The 23,531-nt window shown below is 38.1% G+C and overlaps 1 protein-coding gene across 3 annotated transcripts in view; it reads right to left on the bottom strand.

The window, feature by feature from the left end:
• Window positions 1–2,769: 2,769 nt before the first annotated feature.
• The window catches only part of zdhhc13 (zinc finger DHHC-type palmitoyltransferase 13), a 56,229-nt gene continuing 35,467 nt past the window's right edge, over window positions 2,770–23,531 (bottom strand). For 2 of the 3 annotated variants that reach the window (XM_069904678.1, XM_069904688.1), the window contains exons 13-17: window positions 18,661–18,754; window positions 17,372–17,455; window positions 10,635–10,792; window positions 6,815–6,909; window positions 2,770–5,529 (exon numbers count right to left, since the gene is read on the bottom strand). In XM_069904678.1, coding sequence (XP_069760779.1) covers window positions 5,391–5,529; window positions 6,815–6,909; window positions 10,635–10,792; window positions 17,372–17,455; window positions 18,661–18,754 — 570 coding nt within the window. In that variant the 3' untranslated portion in view covers window positions 2,770–5,390. The remainder of the gene's footprint in view (window positions 5,530–6,814; window positions 6,910–10,634; window positions 10,793–17,371; window positions 17,456–18,660; window positions 18,755–23,531) is intronic. The other variant, XM_069904685.1, reaches the window with a different exon arrangement.

The following is a 23,531-nucleotide window of genomic DNA, read 5'->3' as shown; positions in this document are numbered from 1 at the left end:
ACTGGCAGAAGATTAAAGTTATGGCAGTCATTATTCAAGGGAGCTTGACTTAATCAAACACTTTATGTAATTACAGTTGTGTAATGGCATAGCAAGTGTGATTTTGCTGCAGTTGAAAGCAGAAAATAGATGACCTTCTGTTGGCTCTTCCTAGACCAGTTGCTTTTTTTTAAAAAAACATTCCCTTCTCAACTTTGATATTGTGATAGCTAATGAACTACTCCATCACACTATGATCAGAAATATTAATGAGCTAGCACAAAGAAATCTGGATGACCATCTTTGTTGCAAACCTATCTCCCAGTGCTTTGCTGCATGGATTTCTCAGGACAGAATTCTAACCCCAGCCATTCTTTGGACTGCCATGGCCCTTCTCCCATCAAAAGGTCAGAGGTGGGGAATTTTACCAAAGATTATACTGGCACTTTACCTGCCTTTCTCTGCAGACTGACGTTTGTGCCGATAGAATACCAACACAATCTTCACAAATTGTCTGATTTGAGAAGTAACATTTTCCAATATTTCCACTTATGACCAAGTGCAATAATCCAACCAACAAAAATGGCTTTATTGTCAAATCCTCCACCAACAACCTGGAATTCATTACTGACCAGAATCTAAACTTAAAACTGCTAGACCAAGACCACCACAAATTGGAGGAACACCATCTCATCTTCCATCGGCGCACCATCCAACCGGATGGCATTAACATCGACCTCCAGTTTCCATTAAAACCACCCCCCAAACTCCCATCTCCTCTCAAGTTCTCGCTCTCTTCCCTTTTCAGTCTCCTTTCACAGAGCCAAAAATCAATTCTCACCTTTCCTCTTATCATATCCAAGAAACACCTTTTGCTGATCTGGGCTCCTCCTCCTCCCATTCTTCCACCTGCAGACGTGGTGATTGCAGTAAAACCACAGAAATGCTGGAGGAACTCAGCAGGTCTCGCAGCATCCAAAGGAGACAAAGATATATTATTGACATTTCAGGCCTGTGCTTGAAGAAGGACTCAGGCCAGTAACATCTGTAATATATCTTTACCTCCTTTGCAAGACCTGCTGAGTTCCACCAGCATTTCTGTGCTTACAGGCTGCCTGAGAAGGTGATGCAGGTAGGTACTCTCAACATATTGAAGCATATGGATCAGAAACTGAATCACCCAGGCACAGTTGACGTCAGATCCAGTGCTGGTAAGAGGAATTAGTAAAGATAGGATGGTTGGCATGGATGTGCTGAGCCAAAGGATCTGCTTCTGCATTGTATGCTTCTTTACAAACAGAGCAAGTTCTCATAGATATTGAACTGATGACAGATATAGCACCAAGATACTTGATTTTTTATTTCTTTTCCATGTCAAGTAATAATTGTTACACCACTTCAAATGAAAACAATGTAACCTGCAGACTATCAAGGTATCTATCAACTGACTCACGAAGTTTACCTTGCGTGAATGTGCTGCTGCCACCCCGAGTTCATTCAGACACTAGAAAACATGCAAAACTGTAAATGCTGGAATCTGCAACATAAAACAGAAACCCTGGAAGAACCCAGCCAGTCAAACCTGTATCTGTGGACAGTGAAACTGGTCAGCAACCCTTCCTCAGAACTGAGGGGTGAGTCTGCAGAAGTGATCACACGCCTCCTGTTGCATGCCAGTTTAATTTTCAATCCCTTCCCTTTTCTGACCAATGTATCGGTGGTGTCTTCCACTGCCCAAGTTCAAAGGGTTAGGGTCATATAAAAACCTGAGATTCTTTTTCCTGTGTGCAAGGCAGAATTTCTCATTACCTTCACTGTAAACTGGACTCAAGAAGAAATGTAAATAAAACGATTGTGCAAATATAAATATTCAATAACAAATAATGAGAAGAGTGGAATTCCTTAAATGAATGTCTGAAGGAGTCTGATAGTTGAGGGGTTGCAACTCTATCTGAACCTGGAGGTATGAATCCGACGGTACCTGTGCCTCCATGATGGCTTAAAGAAGCCTGATGTAAACTAGATCACATCTTCCGTCAAGGCATTTCGAAATCTTCTCGAACTTCAGGTCAACTGCTCTCTCATTATTTTTCTTGTTAGGTTCTATTCTCACCATTTTAAACTACCTTGTAAAAAGTCAGTACCCGTGCTCCTTACCATCCGTTTTACCCTATTGTCATGTGGTTTTATTTATATATTGGTGACTGCATCAGTGGACTGGGTTATCATTTGTCAAATGTAATCTGGAAACATAGATGAAACCTTTGGTGAGAGACCATTAGCTGAAGCTTGTGCAATTGAAGGCAAGTTACTGACCTGACTGAAAATGACAAAGCAACAGTAAACAAGGAAGCAAACCAATTAAAATAGCATGGGGAAAACAGCGAAGAATCACCAAAATCATGAAGCAACAATCTGCTGGAAGGAAGGTGGAATGGGTGGTCAAGAAGCATCAGTGGAAGAAAAAGAATGGTCAATGCTTCAGGCTGGAACCCTTCATCGCTCTTGCCAGAATTTCACTGCATTTCTACCTCTCTCTCCCCTTTGTTCATGGTCTTCACATTGATTCTCTTCATGGTAATGGTAAAAGATTCTAATGCATTTGCCTTTCTGCTAGCATGAAAATTCAATGACAAAATGTTCAGTTACTTCTTCCAAGTTTAGAAATTTACTCAAAGTACCCTAATAGTACATTCTGACCAATACTGTCAATTATAGGATTTACTAGCAGGCAAAAGTTACTGAACCATCATCTATTTTTGTTTTAAAACATCACCATTTTGAGATCTGTTGCACAAAAGTATTGAGATTTATTTCTATGCTTGGAGTTAAAGCATTTTAACATCAACTTCAAACACATTGCATTCATATAAATTAGTGGTTTTCAAACTGCCCCCCTAAATTCACATTCTACCTTATGCCATAAGTGCTCCGTGATTGGTAAGGGATTGCTTAAGGTGGGATGTGAGTGGGAAGGGAAGATTGAGAATCACTGCTCTAGACTCTATTTTTACTGACATAATTTGCTTGAGAAAAATTGTCCTTGGCCCATTTCCTTTGGAGTTATGAAACAGTGCACATAACAAGTCAATTAGGTACGATTAAAACAGTGGCTTTCAACCTTCCCTTCCCACTCACATACCACCTTAGGCAATCCTTTACTAATCACAGAGCACTTCTGTCATAGGGATTGCTTAAGGTGGAATGTGAGTTTAGGGGGGCAATTTGAAAACCATTGATTTAAATCAACAAAAAATATAAAGCACTTTAACTGACAAAGTTCATAAAGATTTGTTTCACATCATCTCAGATTACCAGCAAATATATAACATTGCTGAGAAGAGCATTTGCAGTACTACAAATCTTTACAAGGAACGTCATTTACAAATATATGATGCCTCATGCCTAATTGTACCACTGAGATTCAGTGAACCGTTCAGTTATATCAGATTTTTTCCTTCTTCAGCCATGCATATTAAGTTTGACCCTTTGCACAATCTGAGCCTGAAGGAGTTCTCTGTTGCTCCAGGTCGATGTTTTGCACAGCTGCAAGTTCAATCATTCCATCACTGGTGGCCAAGCCTTCACATGTCGGAAGCCAAGGGCTGGAATTCCATCACATTCTCAAACCTCTCTCCTAGATTTAAGCAGTTCCTTAAAAGCAGTTTCCTTAACAAACATCGAGCCACCCAATCCAACTTTTTTAACCAAATATCTAGCCACCCAACCCAACTTCCTTCAATTCAAATCAATTGAATAGAACCCCTTGGAATGAAGGTTTTTGCTATATTACCTAAATCTGTGTTTTTATATACATCCTCCCACATAATTTACTGAAGGGAAAAATTTTTTTAAAAGTGCCTACCTACACTATGACGACTTTATATCTTTACTTTAAGTATCTTCATGTACAGTACAACTCCGATTATCCAAATTGGTCGTGACCAGGCCTATTTAGAATAAACGATATTTTCAGATAACTGGTAATTTTTTTAAAAACACCCCAGAAGCAACAGCAAATCACTTGTAACAGTGTTTAAACAACAACAAGGGAAGGCTTTCTAAGCATGAAATAATGTTTAATTCTTAGCAAAAAAACCTGAACAAAATAAGATAAATCCAACACCAAAAATTCAAAATTCTGCTAGAGGTTTTCCCAAAATTCTTAAAACCTGTGATGTCAGTTCAGCTTTGAAAAAATTTCAGATAACTAAGGATTTCTGATTGTTTCAGATATCCTCATTTATCTGTGAATGTTCATAGGCAAAAATGATGTCTTTCCAGCTTTTTTCAAAATCATCAATTATCTGAAATTTTTTTCAGAGCCAAACAGACATCACTTCCAGGTCCAAAACATTTTGGATAACTGAGGATTTTGTATAATCAGAGTTGTACTGTATTAATTTTAATATGTCTTCCTTAAATTTTTACTAAAAAAATTAGCTTCAGGATAAGAAACAAGTGCAATGGAAGTACTAAACACTGATGTGTTTAACATTTCACCCCATTTTATGCTCAAATATGCAATCAATGAAGCAAAATAGCTTTCCAAGCAAATTTAAATGTGTTACATTGTTCTTTGTTAAAATCATAACATGTCACAAATCTTCAGATACAATCAGATCAATCATCATATTGAATTATGCAAATGCCTACACATTTTCAGATGGGTTAGTTTGCTCGGGTTGTCAATATTTCCCTTGGGATCCCTCTTGAAATTAAAGATCCATCTGTCAGAATTAGATACAAAGATTTCCTGTTTCAGGTCAATTACTATTCTCATTATTTTCTCGTGGGTCTGAAAGTTTAACTTCCTTTCTCAGAAACTGCCTGACTTTTATTTCAGATTTCCAGCATCTACTTTTCTTTAACGTTAAATTTAATTGCTGTACATGACTGAGAGCAAGTGGATAAAAATAAGGGGACATGTAAGAAATATTTTTTCTCTTTAGCTTTTGCTACAATAGATACACCGACATAGCTAAAACACGGCAACTATTGCTGCAGTTGGGAGATGAGAGAAATGTGAAAATTCAGGGGTTAACAGAGCAATTCAGGTTTACAACCTGAATTGTACATCTTTGAAATTAAAGCGTTTTGTCCATAAGAATCTTTGTAAAAATACTTTGTTAAAAAGTGTACAAGTTTTAAGTTATTGATTTGATTTTAATCTTATTTCACAAATATTTGATTGACATTTTATTTCCAAAATAGTAGATTCTTTGGACCTAGTGAAATTGAGTTTGACAAGCTTTTTAAACAAAATCACAATTTAAATTATTGAAATCCCGTCTCACCTGAGACGCACATGAATTATACAAATGATAAGAAACATCTGCCTGCTCTCATCTTCCATCACAGACAAAAAAAACTATATGTACAAATTATTATGATCTTCCCCCACACACTTCTCATACAAACTGGAACTCGGTGGTTCTTGTCTGCTCAGTGCCCATGGTATGCTGCTGACTCCAGTCAATTTTGCTTGGTTTGAAGAGACCAAAACAGCGACACTGGAAGAAGTCCACTAGGTTCTGGAAACAGCCGTGACTGCAATTAATGAATAACAACATTTATTTTTCATGATAGACTATAATAAGAAGCAGTGTGCACCCCCTTATATTCCACATGCTACATGGCTCTACTGAAATAGAACTGGATGTATCAAGAATCTAATCGCATCACAAAACACTTTGATGCTTCATGGAGTCTTGCCCTCCCCTGCAGTTCAATGAAGGAATATGTCAAATACATGAATTAAGGCAACAGGAAGGAGGCCCATCCCTCTGTTCCTGCACCAGTCACAATATTAGTGATGACCTGATGTCCAATGGACAGGCTTGACAGTGGAACATGGTGCAACTTCAACCCCAGGCACTCCCTCCAATCCCCTCAAAAGACCAAAGCAAGTCAACAGGTTGAATCAGTGCATGGAAACAATTGACGTTTTTTTAAAAAAGATGTCCTATGTGTAATTAACATGGTAAACATAATCTTCTGTTGTGCTAATAACAAGGAATTAATTGATAGCCTTAATTTATCTTCACCTATTCTATACCCTTTCAGGCTACACTTTGCTGAACTGTTAGGCATTGCAATGGTTAAATCTTATTCCCCCAACACACAATAATACCCAATTTTCTGGTACAGCGGTTATTGTCTTTTATTTCAACTGTGGTTGAACAGACAATTTTGATCATAAAAATTGGTTTCCAGGGATAAAAATGACAGATTGCTCTGTGTAGAACTCCTGGAATTCTATCACTTCAAGAGCAATTTCTGCAGACTTTGTGGCAGCTCTATCAATTTTCTAAGGCCAATATTGAGAGATGCAAGTAAATCATTGGGCCTTTAATCTAATTGTAAGAAACCATTTGCAGTATTTTCATCCTGTATCAGAAGCCATCAAATCACTATGCCAGAAATTATGTAAATAACCAAGGCTAATAATCGGATTTGTGTAATCCAATAAAAGAAATGTGAAGTTGCTCAACAGATTATTCTCCAGAAGAAAAGGTAAACAATAGATCTACCCTTTCCAAAAGGTGAATTAGATTAAAACATCCTATAACATTGATGTAAAAGTTCTCTAAATGGCATTTCTAAGATGCTTGTGAGAAAGTGATAAAGTACATTTTGAATGCATAATGTTTAGTTAACAAAAATCTTGAACAAAAAACAGCAACCACAAAACTTCCTTATTGGATAAACCATTGGCTATTTTCCATCCTCTTAATGGGAGAATAATGAGATCCTGTGTGGTTACATTGGACTAGAAAAGGGTAGAGTTGATTTATGACAAATATAATTCTTATGAGAACTACTATATACTGACTTGAATGGATTTTGCCGAAGTCCAAGGAGGCGCCCGGAATGTGCATGCTTGATCAGACTGAGCCGTTCACTAGATGTTAGACCCAAATATGAAATCTAAATTTTAAAAAAATTTATGCAGTCACAAACCTCTTTTCACTTGAACCATCTTTTTTTTAAAAAGCATGTTGCTGTACGTCAAAATGTTAATTAAACTATTCTGGTAAATAATGAACTTCAAAGGCTTGTAATTCACCTTAGGCTGACTCATTATGCTACATTACATGTTTCATACAGTAAATTCAATCTTACTTCTGCGGCTTCAATAATCTTGACCAAAGTACAGGAACATCCTGACCCTGCTAGTAGCACCAGATCAAGAGGTTTGTGTCAGGACTGTAATTCTGTGCACTTAACCCATCCAAAGCATAGACTTGACCTAAAAGGCTCTGGACAACAGATTGTTCAAGGGTTGCTTCTTTGAATTACCTGCACAGTAACTTTGAACATGAACTACACCAATCGTAAATACACTGGGAATGTGTAATTGGTACTTTATTCTCTATTAACAATAGACACATTGATCTTGAGTGGGCAGCACGGTTCGAGCAAAGCTATTACAGAATGAGCAACCTGGGTTTGAATCCAGTGCTGTCTTTAAGGAGATTGCATATTCTCCCAGTGTCTGTGTGAGTTTTATTCCACCCATCAAAAGTGTACAGGGCTTGTAGCTGAATTAGAGTATTTGGGTGGCGTGGGTTGGAAGGCCAGTTACTGTGATACATCAAGAAATTCAAATTAAACAATATTTATTAAAAATTAGACAAAATATTCTTTGACACAATTACGCAAAAATATCACAATTCCAAGAATCAAACAAGGCTCCAAGTTCATCTTCCTTTCGCACATTATTTCTCATATTAAAACACCAGCTCCACAGTTTCTCTGTGATCATTCCTGAGAGCCTTTTATTTCCCCCCAGGAATCTTCCATCCCTTGATACTTTTGAGAACGTGGCAAAGTGTTTTATGAATGCATAATTTATTTTAGCTTATAAAAGTATTACATAGTTTGAAGCAGACTGTTAATTACAGTAAAAAGGTATGAATTTCAGATTTATTTACAATCCAAGTTACAATTACAAATGAAAGAATAAAAATATGGTTGGAGTACCAGCTGCATTAAAAATTGCAATGCAACTGGACTGAGTTATACCTATTTTAGAATTCTCTAAAATGCTGAAAAGCTTTGTTGTTGTGACAATGAAAATTTGGTGGCTGCATTCTCAACTTAATTGAACACTGTTACAGTTAGAACTTAGAATTATTTTGAACAATTAAGAATAACTTTGTAATACAAGCGCCTAACCTCTTATCTGGGATCGTCGAGACCGGACACCTGCCATTCGGATTCTTCCGGGTTTCAGGATCATTTTGATTTCGGTCCCTTTAAACAAATGCCTCACTCCTAGCCCTGCCATCTGTGCACCCCCCCCCCCCCCCACCCCCGACCACCCCCACCCACCGCAACATAGTCCTGATTATCTCTGCTAAAGTATCTTGATTTGGCAGCAATTGGTTAACAGCTTGGTGACAAGTTTTTTTGCTGCTCTCAGTGCACAGTAATGATCAGCACCCTTCACACCTCAGACAAGGGACCTCCTTATTCAAATTTCACACTCCGATGTTGACACTGGAAATCCTGGCCAAGTATTAAGTCAGAACATAGGTCCTTCAATACACCAAGTCATGTGGCAGCATAAGACTGGCTATTAAGACTAAGAGTTAGGTTAACAACATATCCTTGGAAACTAGTGCTTAAAGTTTTCTGATCCATAGTAATGTCTTTAATGGATGCGTGAGCCTTTAGTTTTAGTTCCTGCCTGACTTACTCACTAATGTAACGAACAGTGCTGCATGAACTCAACAGAGTACTTAACTTTTTACCATTCACAGTCACAAAGGCTGCGGCTTGAACGAGTCCTTGTGGCATATTAGTAAGTGCAGCCAGTACCTGAGAATTGACCACTGTTGCCACTGAGTTTGGTGACACCCGCGCATAATATCCCTTTTTGGCATCTTTATAACAAGTAGCCTTGCATGCTGGACGGTTATCCCGTGAATGGTGAGATGAAGCACAGAAGAAACATTTCCGTTTTGTATTATAAGTGGTAGCCACAGCTGGTTTCTCAAGATAACTAGAAGGTGATCAGCCCACCCTGCTAAAGAATCCTTCTCACATACCTGAAGTACGTGTGATGGTTCAGGCTTCACAACTGCAGCTGTATGGGCCGCGGGGTAGCATATACATCATTATTGAGTTGAGCTATATCTAACGCAGAAGCTTGGTTATAAGCAACCTGTAAGTCCAGTGTTTTGTTTTCTAAGAGACGCTGGCGTATTACAGGTGAGGCAATGCCAGCAATGAAAGCATCACGCATTGCCTCGTTTCCACACTGTTCTACACTATGATCTCAAAGAATTACAGTTTCTCTTTAACTTTTCCAACTCCCTGAAAAAAAAATCACCTAATGATTCTCCTGGCTTCTGCTGCTTGGTAGCCAGTAAATGTCTACCAAAAACCTCATTAATTGGGAGTCTTCACATATAAACGCTCCAACTTAGAGATAGCTGAGTCAAAATTTTCACATCCTTCTATGTATTCAAAAACACTGCAACTCATTCAGCCAAATTGTGTTCTGTACTTGTTCGATATCTTGTCCCCATAGTCCTCGACGTAGTTCATGAAAAAAATACCGCTAGTCTATTCCCACGGCCGCTATGTGCACATTCTATGTGTAAAAATACCGTTACAGAGCGTCAGCCCAATTTCTAAAGATCAGAGATGATGAGAAAAAAAGTAAATGGTTATGAACTTTTAATTGCATTGATCAAGGAATCCAGGTATTCCCAATAAAATATTTATTCCATTGGCACAAGATATTTATCTTTACATAAAATCTTATGCTTATATTTGTAGAAGATTAAAGAGTGAAATTTCAGATAAATTGAATCATCATCAAATATATTTATTTGTACAAGACAAATTGAAGGTATTGGCAATCTTTTGATGTTAGTATCTTTATTTGTTATGTTTTATCTTTTTTTTGTGTAAGGGGTTTTTTTTATATATAATTATTGTTCATTTTATTAACTCTTCACTCTCACTCTTTCACTCTTTATTTTGGGGGGGGTTGGACTAACTTTAAGCTAGGTCATTAATGTTGTGTACTAATTTGGGGGAGGGGGGTTTAGTTTATTTAGTCTGCCGATGTAGTATTGTAATTTTTATTATTATCTTATGTTTAATCTTTTTACTGTAACTTTCTATTTTATTCATGTTATAAAATCTTAAATAAAGTTTAAAAAAAAGGTATTGGCAATCATCAACTCATTCCCACAGAGTTGATACTCTGGCAAAGGTTTTGGGCCTGGTATTTGTGACCACCCTTGAAGACTTAATGAAATCTGCATTTTACTACGTGCAACATTCGACTGCCCATAAGCATCAATTAGTTGCCAACTGCACAATAGTTGACCTCTCTGTGAACCACATCAGATTTTAATCACTATTTCACAAGTAGAAGGCAATTCTTCACATAATTGCAGTGTATATGGTCCTTAAAGAAAAACAAAGGCAGCAATAGATGATCTCTGTAAATATAGAACATGTTTACAACTGCACGTAAAGAATTTTCATTTTTAACAAAGGCATCTTTTCAGACGGGGGTTCTTCCAATGAGAAAATGTGGATTTTTTTTCCCCACTGTGAAAGAGGATGTGCTATCACATCAAAGCCCCAATTTAATTCCACTGATAATTCAAAAACAATACTATTTTTACCTGGTAGAGCTGGTTCAGCAACAGAAATGTAACCCACGAGGAATGGAATATGACAAGCAGAAAAATCCAAACGATCCATGGAGAACATGAAATAAGTTGGGTCAAGAATGTCCACCATCCATCCTTCTCATAGCTGGTGACACAATGTGAGGACCAATCTACAAGAGTAAAATCAGATGGATTACTTCCTTGAACATTTGCAATGCATGCACCCACCCCCAACAAGCTTGAAAGCATTAATCCAAAACAATTCATTAATTGTCAAGACATTAATTATTACACTTTAGATAAATAAAGATAATTTTCAATTTAATAAATTGTTTGTTTTCTTGAATGCTGGCAATTAGGATCTCTGAATCTAGTCGGCTGGCTCAGACTAATTAATGCTATTGAGGCAAAGACATGATCATTTTTTTTGAGTCAGGTCAAAGAGTATTATAAAAAGTTTGTTGCCACTCAGGTGTAACAAAACTGACATTGGATGAAAAAAACATGTACCTGAAGCAAATTACATCAAGATTTTTTTTACATTGGGGAGGAGTCACGTGATGGAGTTGTGGCCGGACGGTGAACTCCAGCCCTCTCCAGAAAAGTCGGAAAAAATAAAGGAAAACACAAAGGCACAAAAATAAAAATTAAAGTAAAGTGAGTATAAAGGTGGAAAGAAGATGGCGACGAAAAAAGAAAAATCGAAACCAACGGTAAGAAGAGAGGAAGAGAAGACAACGGAAGAAGAAGGAGAAGGCCTTACCTGTTCGAAGAGGCCCGCGGTGGAGAGAGAAACCCGCTCCCTCAGGTCGGTAGAAAGTGGACTACAAAAATGGCTCGCTGAGCCGAGTAAAAGTGCGCAACCGCGCATGCAAAAAAACACACCGACGGGAGGGGTGACCAGCTGGGGAGTCGATCTCCACAGTCGGCAACGACAGCTGCAGAACAGCAGCAGCAAGAGGAGAACATAGAAGACAACGAAAACAAGAAAGAAGAGAAGAAAAGGACAACAAAGAAACAACAGATGGCCAACCCAGAGGAAGAAGAAGAGGAAGAGGAAGAGTACAGTGAAATGGAAGGGAAAGGCAAGACAAAGGATATACTTTCTCTTATTAAAGAATACATGGAGTCATTTAAAGAATGGCAAGCACAAGAATTTAGTGATTTAAGAAGAAGAATAAACAGTACAGTAGAGAAAGTGAATAAAATAGATATGACCTTATCAGAAATGGGAAAAAGAATGGACAAGGTGGAAGAATGAGAAGCAGCAGTAGAAATGGAGGTAGAGGACTTAAAAAAGAAATTAGAGGAATCTAATAAAAAAGTTAAAGAGACACAAGAGCTGTTAGCTCAGAAAATAGATATAATGGAAAATTATAACAGAAGAAATAACATAAAGATAGTGGGCCTGAAGGAAGATGAAGAAGGCAAGAATATGAGAGAGTTTATAAAAGATTGGATCCCCAGGATCCTAGGATGTCCAGAACTACAGCAAGAAATGGAAATAGAAAGGGCACATAGAGCATTGGCCTCTAAACCACAACCACAACAAAAACCAAGATCTATTTTAGTAAAATTCCTAAGATATACTACAAGAGAAAAGGTACTGGAGAAAACAATGGAAAAAGTAAGAGAGGACAACAAGCCACTGGAGTACAAAGGGCAAAAAATCTTCATTTATCCAGATATAAGTTTTGAACTCCTGAAGAAGAGAAAGGAGTTCAATACAGCAAAGGCGATTTTATGGAAGAAAGGGTATAAATTTATACTAAAGCATCCAGCGGTATTGAAAATATTTATTCCAGGACAGCAAAACAGACTATTCTCGGATCCAGAGGAAGCACGAAAATTTGCAGAACAATTACAAAATAGACAGAGATGAAGACGTGTAACGAGAGTACAGAAGACTGCGAACTAAAAAGACACATAAGTTTTGAACTCCTGAAGAAGAGGAAGGAGTTCAATACAGCGAAAACGATCTTATGGAAAAAAACTATTCTCGGATCCAGAGGAAGCAAGGAAGTTTGCAGAACAACTACAAAACAAGCAGAGAGATGAAGACATGTAATAAGAGTAAAAATGACCACGATTTATATGTATGTGGGTAAAGAGGTATATGTGTGTATATGTATAGTGTGCATACATGAATGTATCCGTATTTAGAGGAAAATATAGAGAGTATAGACAAGAATTAACAAGGGAAGGAAATGGAATAGAGGGAATAAGGAGGGAATTAAAAGAGTGACCTTTGTTACATATGAAAAGTGAAATCTTTTCTGGGGGGGCTGGGTGGGGAGGAGTTACGGTCACTGCAAAATCAGCTGACGCTTGCGAGTGAATTCGCAAATTCAAATGGAGAGGGGAGATGTGGTTGTCCGACAAGGGATAAAGGACAACTCAGGAGGGGAAGGGGAGATTGGGGCTAAAGAAGTTTTAAATAGGAGAATAAGGAAAATGTTTGATGTTTTAGGAATGTTGTCTTATAAAGGGTTCAAAACAAGAAAACAGAAATGGATAAGAAGGAAAGGTAATGATGGAGAAACGGAAAGGGAAGATAAACAAAGTATAAAATGGCTACGTTGAACTATATGACTTTAAATATTAATGGAATACATAACCAAATTAAAAGGAAGAAACTGCTAAATTTACTGAAAAAAGAAAAAATTGATATAGCATTTGTGCAAGAAACACATTTAACTGAATTGGAGCACAAGAAATTAAAGAGAGATTGGGTAGGACACGTAACAGCAGCATCGTATAATTCAAAAGCAAGAGGAGTAGCTATATTAATTAGTAAAAATGTGCCATTTAAAATAAAAGAGGAAATAATAGATCCAGCAGGGAGATATGTAATGATAAAATGTCAGATATATTCAGAGTTTTGGAATCTACTCAATGTATATTCACCTAACGAAGAAGATCAAAAGTTTATGCAAAATATCTTTTTGAAGATAGCAGATACGCAAGGGAACATATTAATAGGAGGGGATTTCAACCTGAATTTGGATTCAAATATGGACAAAACTGGGAAAAAAATTAACAGAAAGAACAAAGTAACCAAATTTATAATTAAATCGATGGAAGAAATGCAACTTTTGGATATATGGAGGAAACAACACCCAAAGGAAAAGGAATATTCATATTACTCGGCTAGACATAAAACATACTCAAGAATAGACCTATTTTTGTTATCAGCTCGTATGCAAGATAGAGTAAGAAAAACAGAATATAAAGCTAGAATACTATCGGACCATTCACCCTTAATATTGACAATAAAGTTAGAGGACATCCCTCCAAGAATGTATAGATAGAGATTAAACCCCATGTTACTTAAAAGGCAGGATTGTAGAGAATTTATTGAAAAACAAATTAAAATGTATTTTGAAATAAATACGAAATCAGTGAAAGATAAGTTTATACTATGGGATGCAATGAAAGCATTCATTAGAGGGCAAATAATAAGTTATGTAACCAAGATGAAAAAGGACTATAATCAGGAAACAGAGCAGTTGGAAAGGGAAATAGTAAATATAGAAAAAGAATTAGCAATGAAGGAAGATACAACTAAAAGAAGAGAATTGGCGGATAAAAAAATAAAATATGAAACACTGCAAACATATAAGGTGGAGAAGAATATAATGAAGACAAAACAGAAAAATTATGAACTAGGTGAAAAAACGCACAAAATCCTAGCATGGCAGCTTAAGACAGAACAAGCTAAGAAAATGGTATTGGCATCAAGGAAAAAAGACAAACAAATTACATATAATCCAAAAGAAATTAAGGAAAACTTTAGAGAATTCTATGAACAATTATACCGAACTGAAAACGAAGGGAAAGAAGGGAAAATAGATGAATTTCTAACTAAAATTGAACTACCAAAACTACAAATAGAGGAACAAAATAAATTAACAGAGCCATTTGGAATAGTAGAAATACAAGAGATAATAAAAAAATTACCAAATAATAAGACACCAGGAGAGGATGGATTCCCAATAGAATTCTATAAAACATTTAAAGACTTATTAATTCCGCCCCTCCTGGAAGTAATCAACCAGATTGATAAAACACAAAGCTTACCAGATTCATGTAAAACAGCAATAATTACAGTAATACTAAAGCAAGGGAAAGATCCATTCACACCAGCGTCATATAGACCAATATCTTTACTTAACACAGATTATAAGATAATAGCTAAACTATTAGCAAACAGATTAGCAGAGTATGTATCGAAAATGGTAAATCTAGACCAAACTGGATTTATCAAAAAAAGACGCACAACAGACAATATTTGTAAATTTATTAACTTAATTCATGCAGTAGAAGGGAATAAAGCGCCAACAGTAGCAGTTGCTTTAGACGCAGAGAAGGCCTTTGACAGAGTAGAATGGAATTATTTGTTCAAAGTATTGCAAAAATTCAGTTTACTGGAGAAGTATATTAATTGGAATAAAGCATTATATAAGGGACCATTAGCGAAAGTGACAGTAAATGGACATGTATCAAAGCAATTTAACTTAAGCAGGTCAACACGGCAGGGATGCCCACTATCACCTTTATTGTTTGCGTTAGCTATAGAACCACTAGCAGAATTGATAAGAACAGAAAATAATATAAAAGGGATAAAAATAAAAGACAAGGAATATAATATCAGTTTATTTGCGGATGATGTTATAGTATACTTAACAGAACCAGAACTATCAATAAAAGAATTATATAAGAAATTGAAGGAATATGGAGAAGTGTCGGGTTACAAGATCAACGTAAATAAAAGTGAAGCAATGCCTATGAATAATGCGGATTTCTCAAAATTTAAGAAGGAATCACCATTTAGATGGCAAATGCAAGCAATAAGATACCTAGGTGTACAAATAAATAAAAATCTCGGCCAACTATATAAACTCAATTATTATCCACTAATGAAAAAATTACAGGACGATTTAGAGCATTGGAAAGATTTACCACTAACACTAATAGGAAGGATAAACTGTATTAAAATGAACATTTTTCCAAGGATATTATACCTATTTCAGGCATTGCCAATACAACTGACAGAGAAATTCTTCAAGGAGTTAAAGAAAATAATAAGGAAATTTTTATGGAAAGGGGGGAAACCGAGGATAGCACTAGATAAATTAACAGAATGGTATAAACAAGGAGGCTTACAACTGCCAAACTTTAAAAATTATTATAGAGCCGCACAATTAAGATACCTATCAGATTTTTATCAAACAAGGGAAAAGCCAGATTGGACCAGATTAGAATTAGATAAAATAGGGGAAAAGATACCTGAACACATATTATATAAATGGGATGAAAAATTGGTACAACATAGAAGTTCTCCAGTATTACATCATCTACTCAATATTTGGAAGAAGATTCATGTAGAAAGAAATAAAACAAATTATCAATTACCAAAACTAATATTGACGCAAAACAAGTTACTCCCTTTTACAATAGATAACCTTTCCTTTAGAGAATGGGAGAAAAAAGGGATTAAAAGAATAGAAAATTGTTTTTCAGGAAATAGATTATTATCCTTTGAACAAATGAAAGATAAATACAATATAACTCAAGATACAGCGCTGGCATATTACCAATTGAGATCCTACTTGAAGGATAAATTAGGAAGCAGTTTGAGTTTGCCAGAGGGAAGTAACTTTGAATATGTGATTACAGATACAATGATAATCAAAAGATTTATAACAAATATGTATATTAAACTGCAAGAAAAGGAGAATGAGGAAACAAATGGTAAAACTAAACAAAAATGGGAACAAGATTTAAATATAAAGATAAAAAAGGAAACATGGGAGAAGTTATGCTCTGGAACGATGAGAAATACAATAAATACGAGGTTACGTATGATACAATATAACTGGATACACAGGCTATACATTACACCTCAAAAGTTAAATAAATGGGACTCAACAGTATCTGATAGATGTTTTCGATGTAAAAAAAGAAATGGGAACAACAATTCATGCAATCTGGACATGTGAGAAAGTAGAAAAATTTTGGAAAGATCTAAATCAGATATTAAATAAAATAACAGAAAACAATATACCAAAGAATCCAGAGATCTTCCTTCTAAGTAACATAAAAAACAAAGAATTTGGAATTGATTTGGAGGATGCACAAAAAAGATTTGTTAAGATAGCTCTAGCCTAGCAAAAAAATGTATTATGTCAACCTGGAAATTGGAAGATAATTTGAAAATACAACAATGGTATATAGAAATGAATAAATGTATTCCATTAGAAAAAATAACATATAGTTTAAGAAATAATATTGAAATATTCGAACAAATATGGGAGCCTTATATGAAACACAATAGCGAAAACCTACCGGGGACAATCACTACCTAAGTTAATGGAAGGAAAAGGAAATGAAAAGAATGGACTCAGTGGAATTTCTGGTGTATTTTTATTGAATGACAACATTGTCTGACTGGTTTAATGTATCCTAGATTTTGTACCTTAAATGGACGGGAGGGGGGAGGTAGGGAGGGTGGGATGGGAGGAGGGAGGGGGGGGAGAAAATTGCACTGTATATGTGTGAAAAGCAAAAAGTGTGTATCATGGTTAATGTGATTTATGGTGTGAAAAATTAAAAATTGGAACAAAAAAGATTTTTTTTACATTCAAGGCAACCAATACATTCACATTCAAGGGAATATAGTTATATGTTTAAATAATAGGTCTATCTTTGAAAGGTAATGACTGTGACTCCAGCAGAAAAGCACTTACACATGATTGTTCCATAGCTCATCCAGAGAATTAATGTGAACACAAAAAACAGGAAACTAACAAAATATCGCTGATTCCAAGCACCTGTTTAAGAAAAGAAAACATTCCTTTGAGACCATGGGTAAAAATATCTCAACAATAACAATTCTTCTTTTACTGCCTTCAATATTGGGTATAGAAATTTATTTACAAGGAAAGCACGACATCCGCTCGAAAAGGCAGAATTACATTCAGAGGTGCTACAATCAGTGAATAGAAACTGATTCACATTATTAAATCAATTGGAATATATCCTAATTGACTTGTTTTCTAAAAATAAAATATATCCAAAGGCAATGTATCAGTTCCCAACCCAAAGGAAAATAAGACTCAGCAATATGAGAAGACCTGTGCTCTTGACCAGAGAAGACGAGTAAGTAAGCAGATAAAGCTCTACTTTATGAGAGCACACTATTACTTGATAAGTAAAAAGCCCCTGAATCATACAAAACAGTTGCAAAAAAACCCAAGATACAAATAAAAGAAATACTAAGAATATACAATTTCAAAATATAAATTGGTATTCCTCTATGATTAAATTTCTTCTAAATTTCAAACATCACATTCAAACAATGTAATTGTACGATATCCACAAGATGATTTGTTGAGTTTTTTTTAAAGAAACAAGGAAAAACTGATTCTTGATTTACACAGGAAGCAATTTCCAGTGGCAGGCATTATGACCACCCAAAGCTTCTGACAGAAGATTATAAAAGGAAGATGATGTTATGAATGAAAAGAAAAATAGCAGAAAAAGAATAGCCTCAACAAACATAGCCACTCTCAATCTCACACCCACGAAACATTGGTACTCTTACGTGATGCCTTGAAGATCGTAACTAGTAAATTACTCACCTAATGTGCAATTCTTGTCATAACTAAGCACCATCAGATGAAGAAAAAATACAACTCAGCAAATTATCAGTGGAATAAAAAGAAACAACTTGAATGTTTGGGAGATTCATTTAAAGTACATCTACCATTAAGCATCCCTCAGACAGAAAGAACAAAGCTGGCTAGAAAACTCAAGATTCACCTCAATGGTGTCACTTCAGTTCAAACAAGATTGGTTCATGGAAACAATTTTTCACTCATTCATTGATAATGAGAATTGCTGCTTCTTACCACTGGTTTCTTTCTAAAAGCCAACTGGGCAATTTTAGCTTCCGTTATTTCCTCAACCATCATTCAGAAGTCCAATTGTTCCTACATGATAATCACAGTGGGTCTTGCCACAAAATATGACTCACCAATGCAACATGCAATCCACAGACAGTGATGATCGTACTTGGCTACACAACAATCGCAAACAGGACAGTGCTTAGATCGGAGTGGTTTCCGGACCTGAAAAATAATTTTTACACAACAGTAATTTTTTTTTTCTCTCTCAAAAATAGAATGATGTTCAACAGTCATCTTAAAAGGATTCAAGGGAGATTGAAGGCTCACAGGCGCAACAAATTAATACAACAACATGTATAGTTTTTAAGGATCAGGAACCATTAAGTTTTAATACTGCCATACTTATCAATAACATTCTCTTAATCAGTTTCTGTGAGATTAATAATCATTTTAAACGTGTTAATGAGGATGAGCTTCACTGTGGACAAGTAGAAATTATATCAGTTGTGGCATTTTGAGGATAATCGTAGTAAAAAGGCTACCAGAGCTGCATAAGGCTGGGGGGGGGGGGGGTTTGAGATTATATCACTTGAAAACTATAAGCCTGGTTTCCACAGAAGTACTTCCACTGCCAAGGGTTTAAACATGATAGAATTGGGAGGGTGGGGGGAGATGAAAGGGGGTGGAGCGGCATTGCTTGTCAGGGAAAATATCACAGCTGTACTTAGGCAGGACAGACCAGAGGGCTCATCTACTGAGACTATATGGATGGAGCTGAGCAACAGGAAAGGTATGACCGCACTCATGGTGTTGCATTATACACCGCCCAAAAGTCAGTGAGAATTGGAGGAGCAACTCTATGGAGACAAAGCAGACAGCTGTAGGAAACATAAGATTATGATAGTAGGAGATTTTAATTTTCCATATATTGACTGGGAATCCCATACTGTAAGGTTGGATGGCTTGGAGTTTGATAATTGTGTTCAGGAAATTTTTCTAAATCAATATGCCTGTATAGAGGTACCAACTAGAGAGAATGCAATACTGGATCTCCTTTTAGGGAACAAGGTAGAACAGATGACAGAAGTACATGTAGGGGAACATATTGGGTCCAGTGATTATAATGCCATTCTTCTTTGGCTTGGCTTCGCGGACGAAGATTTATGGAGGGGGTAAAAGTCCACGTAAGCTGCAGGCTCGTTTGTGGCTGACAAGTCCGATGCGGGACAGGCAGACACGGTTGCAGCGGCTGCAGGGGAAAATTGGTTGGTTGGGGTTGGGTGTTGGGTTTTTCCTCCTTTGCCTTTTGTCAGTGAGGTGGGCTCTGCGGTCTTCTTCAAAGGAGGTTGCTGCCCGCCAAACTGAGGCGCCAAGATGCACGGTTTGAGGCGATATCAGCCCACTGGCGGTAGTCAATGTGGCAGGCACCAAGAGATTTCTTTAGGCAGTCCTTGTACCTCTTCTTTGGTGCACCTCTGTCACGGTGGCCAGTGGAGAGCTCACCATATAACACGATCTTGGGAAGGCGATGGTCCTCCATTCTGGAGTCGTGACCCACCCAGCGCAGCTGGATCTTCAGCAGCATGGACTCGATGCTGTCGACCTCTGCCATCTCGAGTACTTCGACGTTAGGGATGAAAGCGCTCCAATGGATGTTGAGGATGGAGCAGAGACAACGCTGGTGGAAGCGTTCTAGGAGCCGTAGGTGATGCCGGTAGAGGACCCATGATTCAGAGCCGAACAGGAGTGTGGGTATGACAACGGCTCTGTATACGCTTATCTTTGTGAGGTTTTTCAGTTGGTTGTTTTTCCAGACTCTTTTGTGTAGTCTTCCAAAGGCGCTATTTGCCTTGGCGAGTCTGTTGTCTATCTCATTGTCGATCCTTGCATCTGATGAAATGGTGCAGCCGAGATAGGTAAACTGGTTGACCGTTTTGAGTTTTGTGTGCCCGATGGAGATGTGGGGGGGCTGGTAGTCATGGTGGGGAGCTGGCTGATGGAGGACCTCAGTTTTCTTCAGGCTGACTTCCAGGCCAAACATTTTGGCAACAATTCCTCAACATGATTATCCAACTGCACGAAAACCAACAAGGTCGGGTCAGATACAGCAATGAGCTCTCTGAACCCTTCTCCATTAACAATGGCGTGAAGCAAGGCTGTGTTCTCGCACCAACCCTCTTTTCAATCTTCTTCAGCATGATGCTGAACCAAGCCATGAAAGACCCCAACAATGAAGACGCTGTTTACATCCGGTACCGCACGGATGGCAGTCTCTTCAATCTGAGGCGCCTGCACGCTCACACCAAGACACAAGAGAAACTTGTCCGTGAACTACTCTTTGCAGATGATGCCGCTTTAGTTGCCCATTCAGAGCCAGCTCTTCAGCGCTTGACGTTCTGCATAATGCCATTAGTTTCAAGTTAATTACAGAGGATAGTTCTTGACCACAGGTTGAGATTCTAAATCGAAGAAAGGCTAATTCTGAGAATGCGTGGATTGGGATAAGTTGTTTTTGGGCAAGGACGTGCTAGGTCAAAGGTGAAATTTTGATAGTTCAGCATTTGTAGTTTCCAGACAGGATTAAAGGGAAGGTTAGAAGGTATAGGGAACCTTGCTTTTCAAGGGATATTGGGAATCTGGTTCAGAAGAGAGAGGTGTATAGCAGGCATAGCCAACAAAGAGCAAATGAGTGAGCTGAGGAGTATAAAAAAAGCAAGAAAAACTTCAATAAAAAGATCAGACTGGTCAGCTTAGCGCGGAGCCAAGAGACGGGAGAGATCTTAAATTTTATTTTTCGTCAGTATTCACTCAGGAAACAGGCACAAAATCATGAGACGCAAGGAAAATAAGCAGTGAGGTCATGGAACCTATACGGATTAAAGAGGAAGTGCTTGCAAACAAAGGTGGATAAATCCCGAGGGCCTGACAAGATATGCCCTCAGAACTTGACGAAGGCTAGTGTAGAAATTACAGGGGCTCTGGCAGAAATACAGCACAACTCCGATTATCCAAAATCTGATTCTCCAAAATCCTCATTTATCCGAATTTTTAAAAAAAATTGGATAAACGAGGATATCCGAAACAAATCAGAAATCCTCATTTATCTGAATTCTTTTTGGAGCTGAAATGCCCTCACAGGTTGAAAAAAAAAATCCACACAACATGAAATTAGAACAATTGTCCTCGTTTCAGGTAACTCCCTCCCCTCTTTCCATTTCTTCTTCACCTTCCCCTATTGACTTTTCTCTCCAACTCTCTCCCTCAAACTGCAAGTGGTCAGGAGAATCTCTTGTCCCGGCATCTTCAAGGAGAGTGGCCTCCTGGGCAAGTGTGACCTCAGGCACAATGGTGTTCCCTTCCCTCCTTGGCACCACAGAGTTCCCGATGCCAACTATGATTCCCACCTTGGCCCGGTGTTTGTGTGCGGGAGGCCTTGGGGAGGATTTGGAGTCGGGACTTGAGAGCTCCAGTGACTGGGGAGACAGGAACCCACCAACTCACCAGTGAGTGTTCCACTGCCCCAGGAAGCTTCCCTGGGGATCAGCGGCAGTGTTGGGGATGTGTCGGGGATCAGCAGCAGGCGGCATTTGCCAGCATTTTTTGGTGAGAATTAAACATTATTTTAATGTTATTGATGCTGTTGCCACCAGACTTTTTAAAAATTGACCAGTTATCTGAAAAAAAACATTTATCCAACATAGGCCCAGTCATGGGGGTCAGGTCTCTGGCACAGGGGCTGCCCCTGAGGCTCAGAAGGGAAGGAGGGATAAGAACAGGGTAATTGTGGTTGGGGACTCACTTGTCAGAGGGACAGATAGGAGGTTTGTTGGACGAGGTTGGGGATCCAGGTTGGTCTGTTGCCTCCCTGGTGCTCAGGTGAGGGATGTCTCTGATCGAGTTCACAGAATTCTGCAAGGGGAAGGTGAGCAGCCAGAAGTCGTGGTCCATGTGGGGACCAATGACTTAGTTAGAAGTGGGGATGAAGTCCTAAAACAGGAATACATAGAATTAGGCAGGAAGTTAAAAAACAGGACCTCTAAGGTAGTAATCTCTGGATGGCTGCCGGTGCCACGCGCTAGAGAGGGTAGTAATAGGAGGATGTGGAGGATAATGCGTGGCTAAAGAGCTGGTGCAGGGGGCAGGGGATAAGATTTTTGGATCATTGGGATCCCTTCTGGGGAAAGTCGGACCTGTACAAAAGGGACAGACTCCACTTGAACTGGAGGGGGAGAAATACCCTGGCAAGCAGATTTGCTAGAGCTGTGGGGGAAGGTTTACACTAGTTTGGCAGGGGGGTGGGGAGCAGAATTTGCGAGCAGTGTCTCAGGTGCATGGCCACCTAATTAAGAATGATAAAGATAACAAAGGATGGAGGTTAAGGTAAAAGGTAGAAAATGGAATATATGTAAGGGTCATTCTCTGAAATGCATGTACTTTAATGCAAGAAGCATAGTGAACAAGGTAGATGAGCTTAGAGCATGGATTGGCACTTGGAATCATGATGTTGCGGCAATTAGTGAGACCTGGTTACAGGAGGGACAGGACTGGCAACTAAATATTCCAGAATACAAATGTTTTAGATGTGATAGAACAGGGGGTTTAAAAAAAAGGGGAGGAGTTGCTCTGCTTGTTAAGGAGGACATTACTGCTGTGAGGTGGCAGGATGGCTTGGAGGGATCGCCCAGTGAGGCTGTTTGGGTGGAATTGAGGGGTGGAAGAGGCAAGAGGGCACCAATAGGAGTGTATTATAGACCACCAAATGGGCCAAGAAAATTGGAAGAACAAACATAGGAGATTTTAACTTCCCTCACATTGATGGGGATACCCATACCATAAGAGGGCTAGATGGGCTAGAGTTTGTCAAATATGTACAAGATAGTTTTCTTAATCAATACGTAGAGGAACCGACTCGGGACGGTATAATACTGGATCTCCTGTTAGGGAACGAGATAGGTCAGGTGTCTGAGGTTAATGTTGGAGAACAAATTGGGTCAAGTGA

The sequence above is a fragment of the Narcine bancroftii genome, chromosome 1 (assembly GCF_036971445.1).
Source record: "Narcine bancroftii isolate sNarBan1 chromosome 1, sNarBan1.hap1, whole genome shotgun sequence".
Lineage (NCBI taxonomy): Eukaryota > Metazoa > Chordata > Chondrichthyes > Torpediniformes > Narcinidae > Narcine > Narcine bancroftii.
The sequence above is the reverse complement of the archived record's forward strand: the minus strand, read 5'-3'. Positions and strand labels throughout refer to the sequence as shown.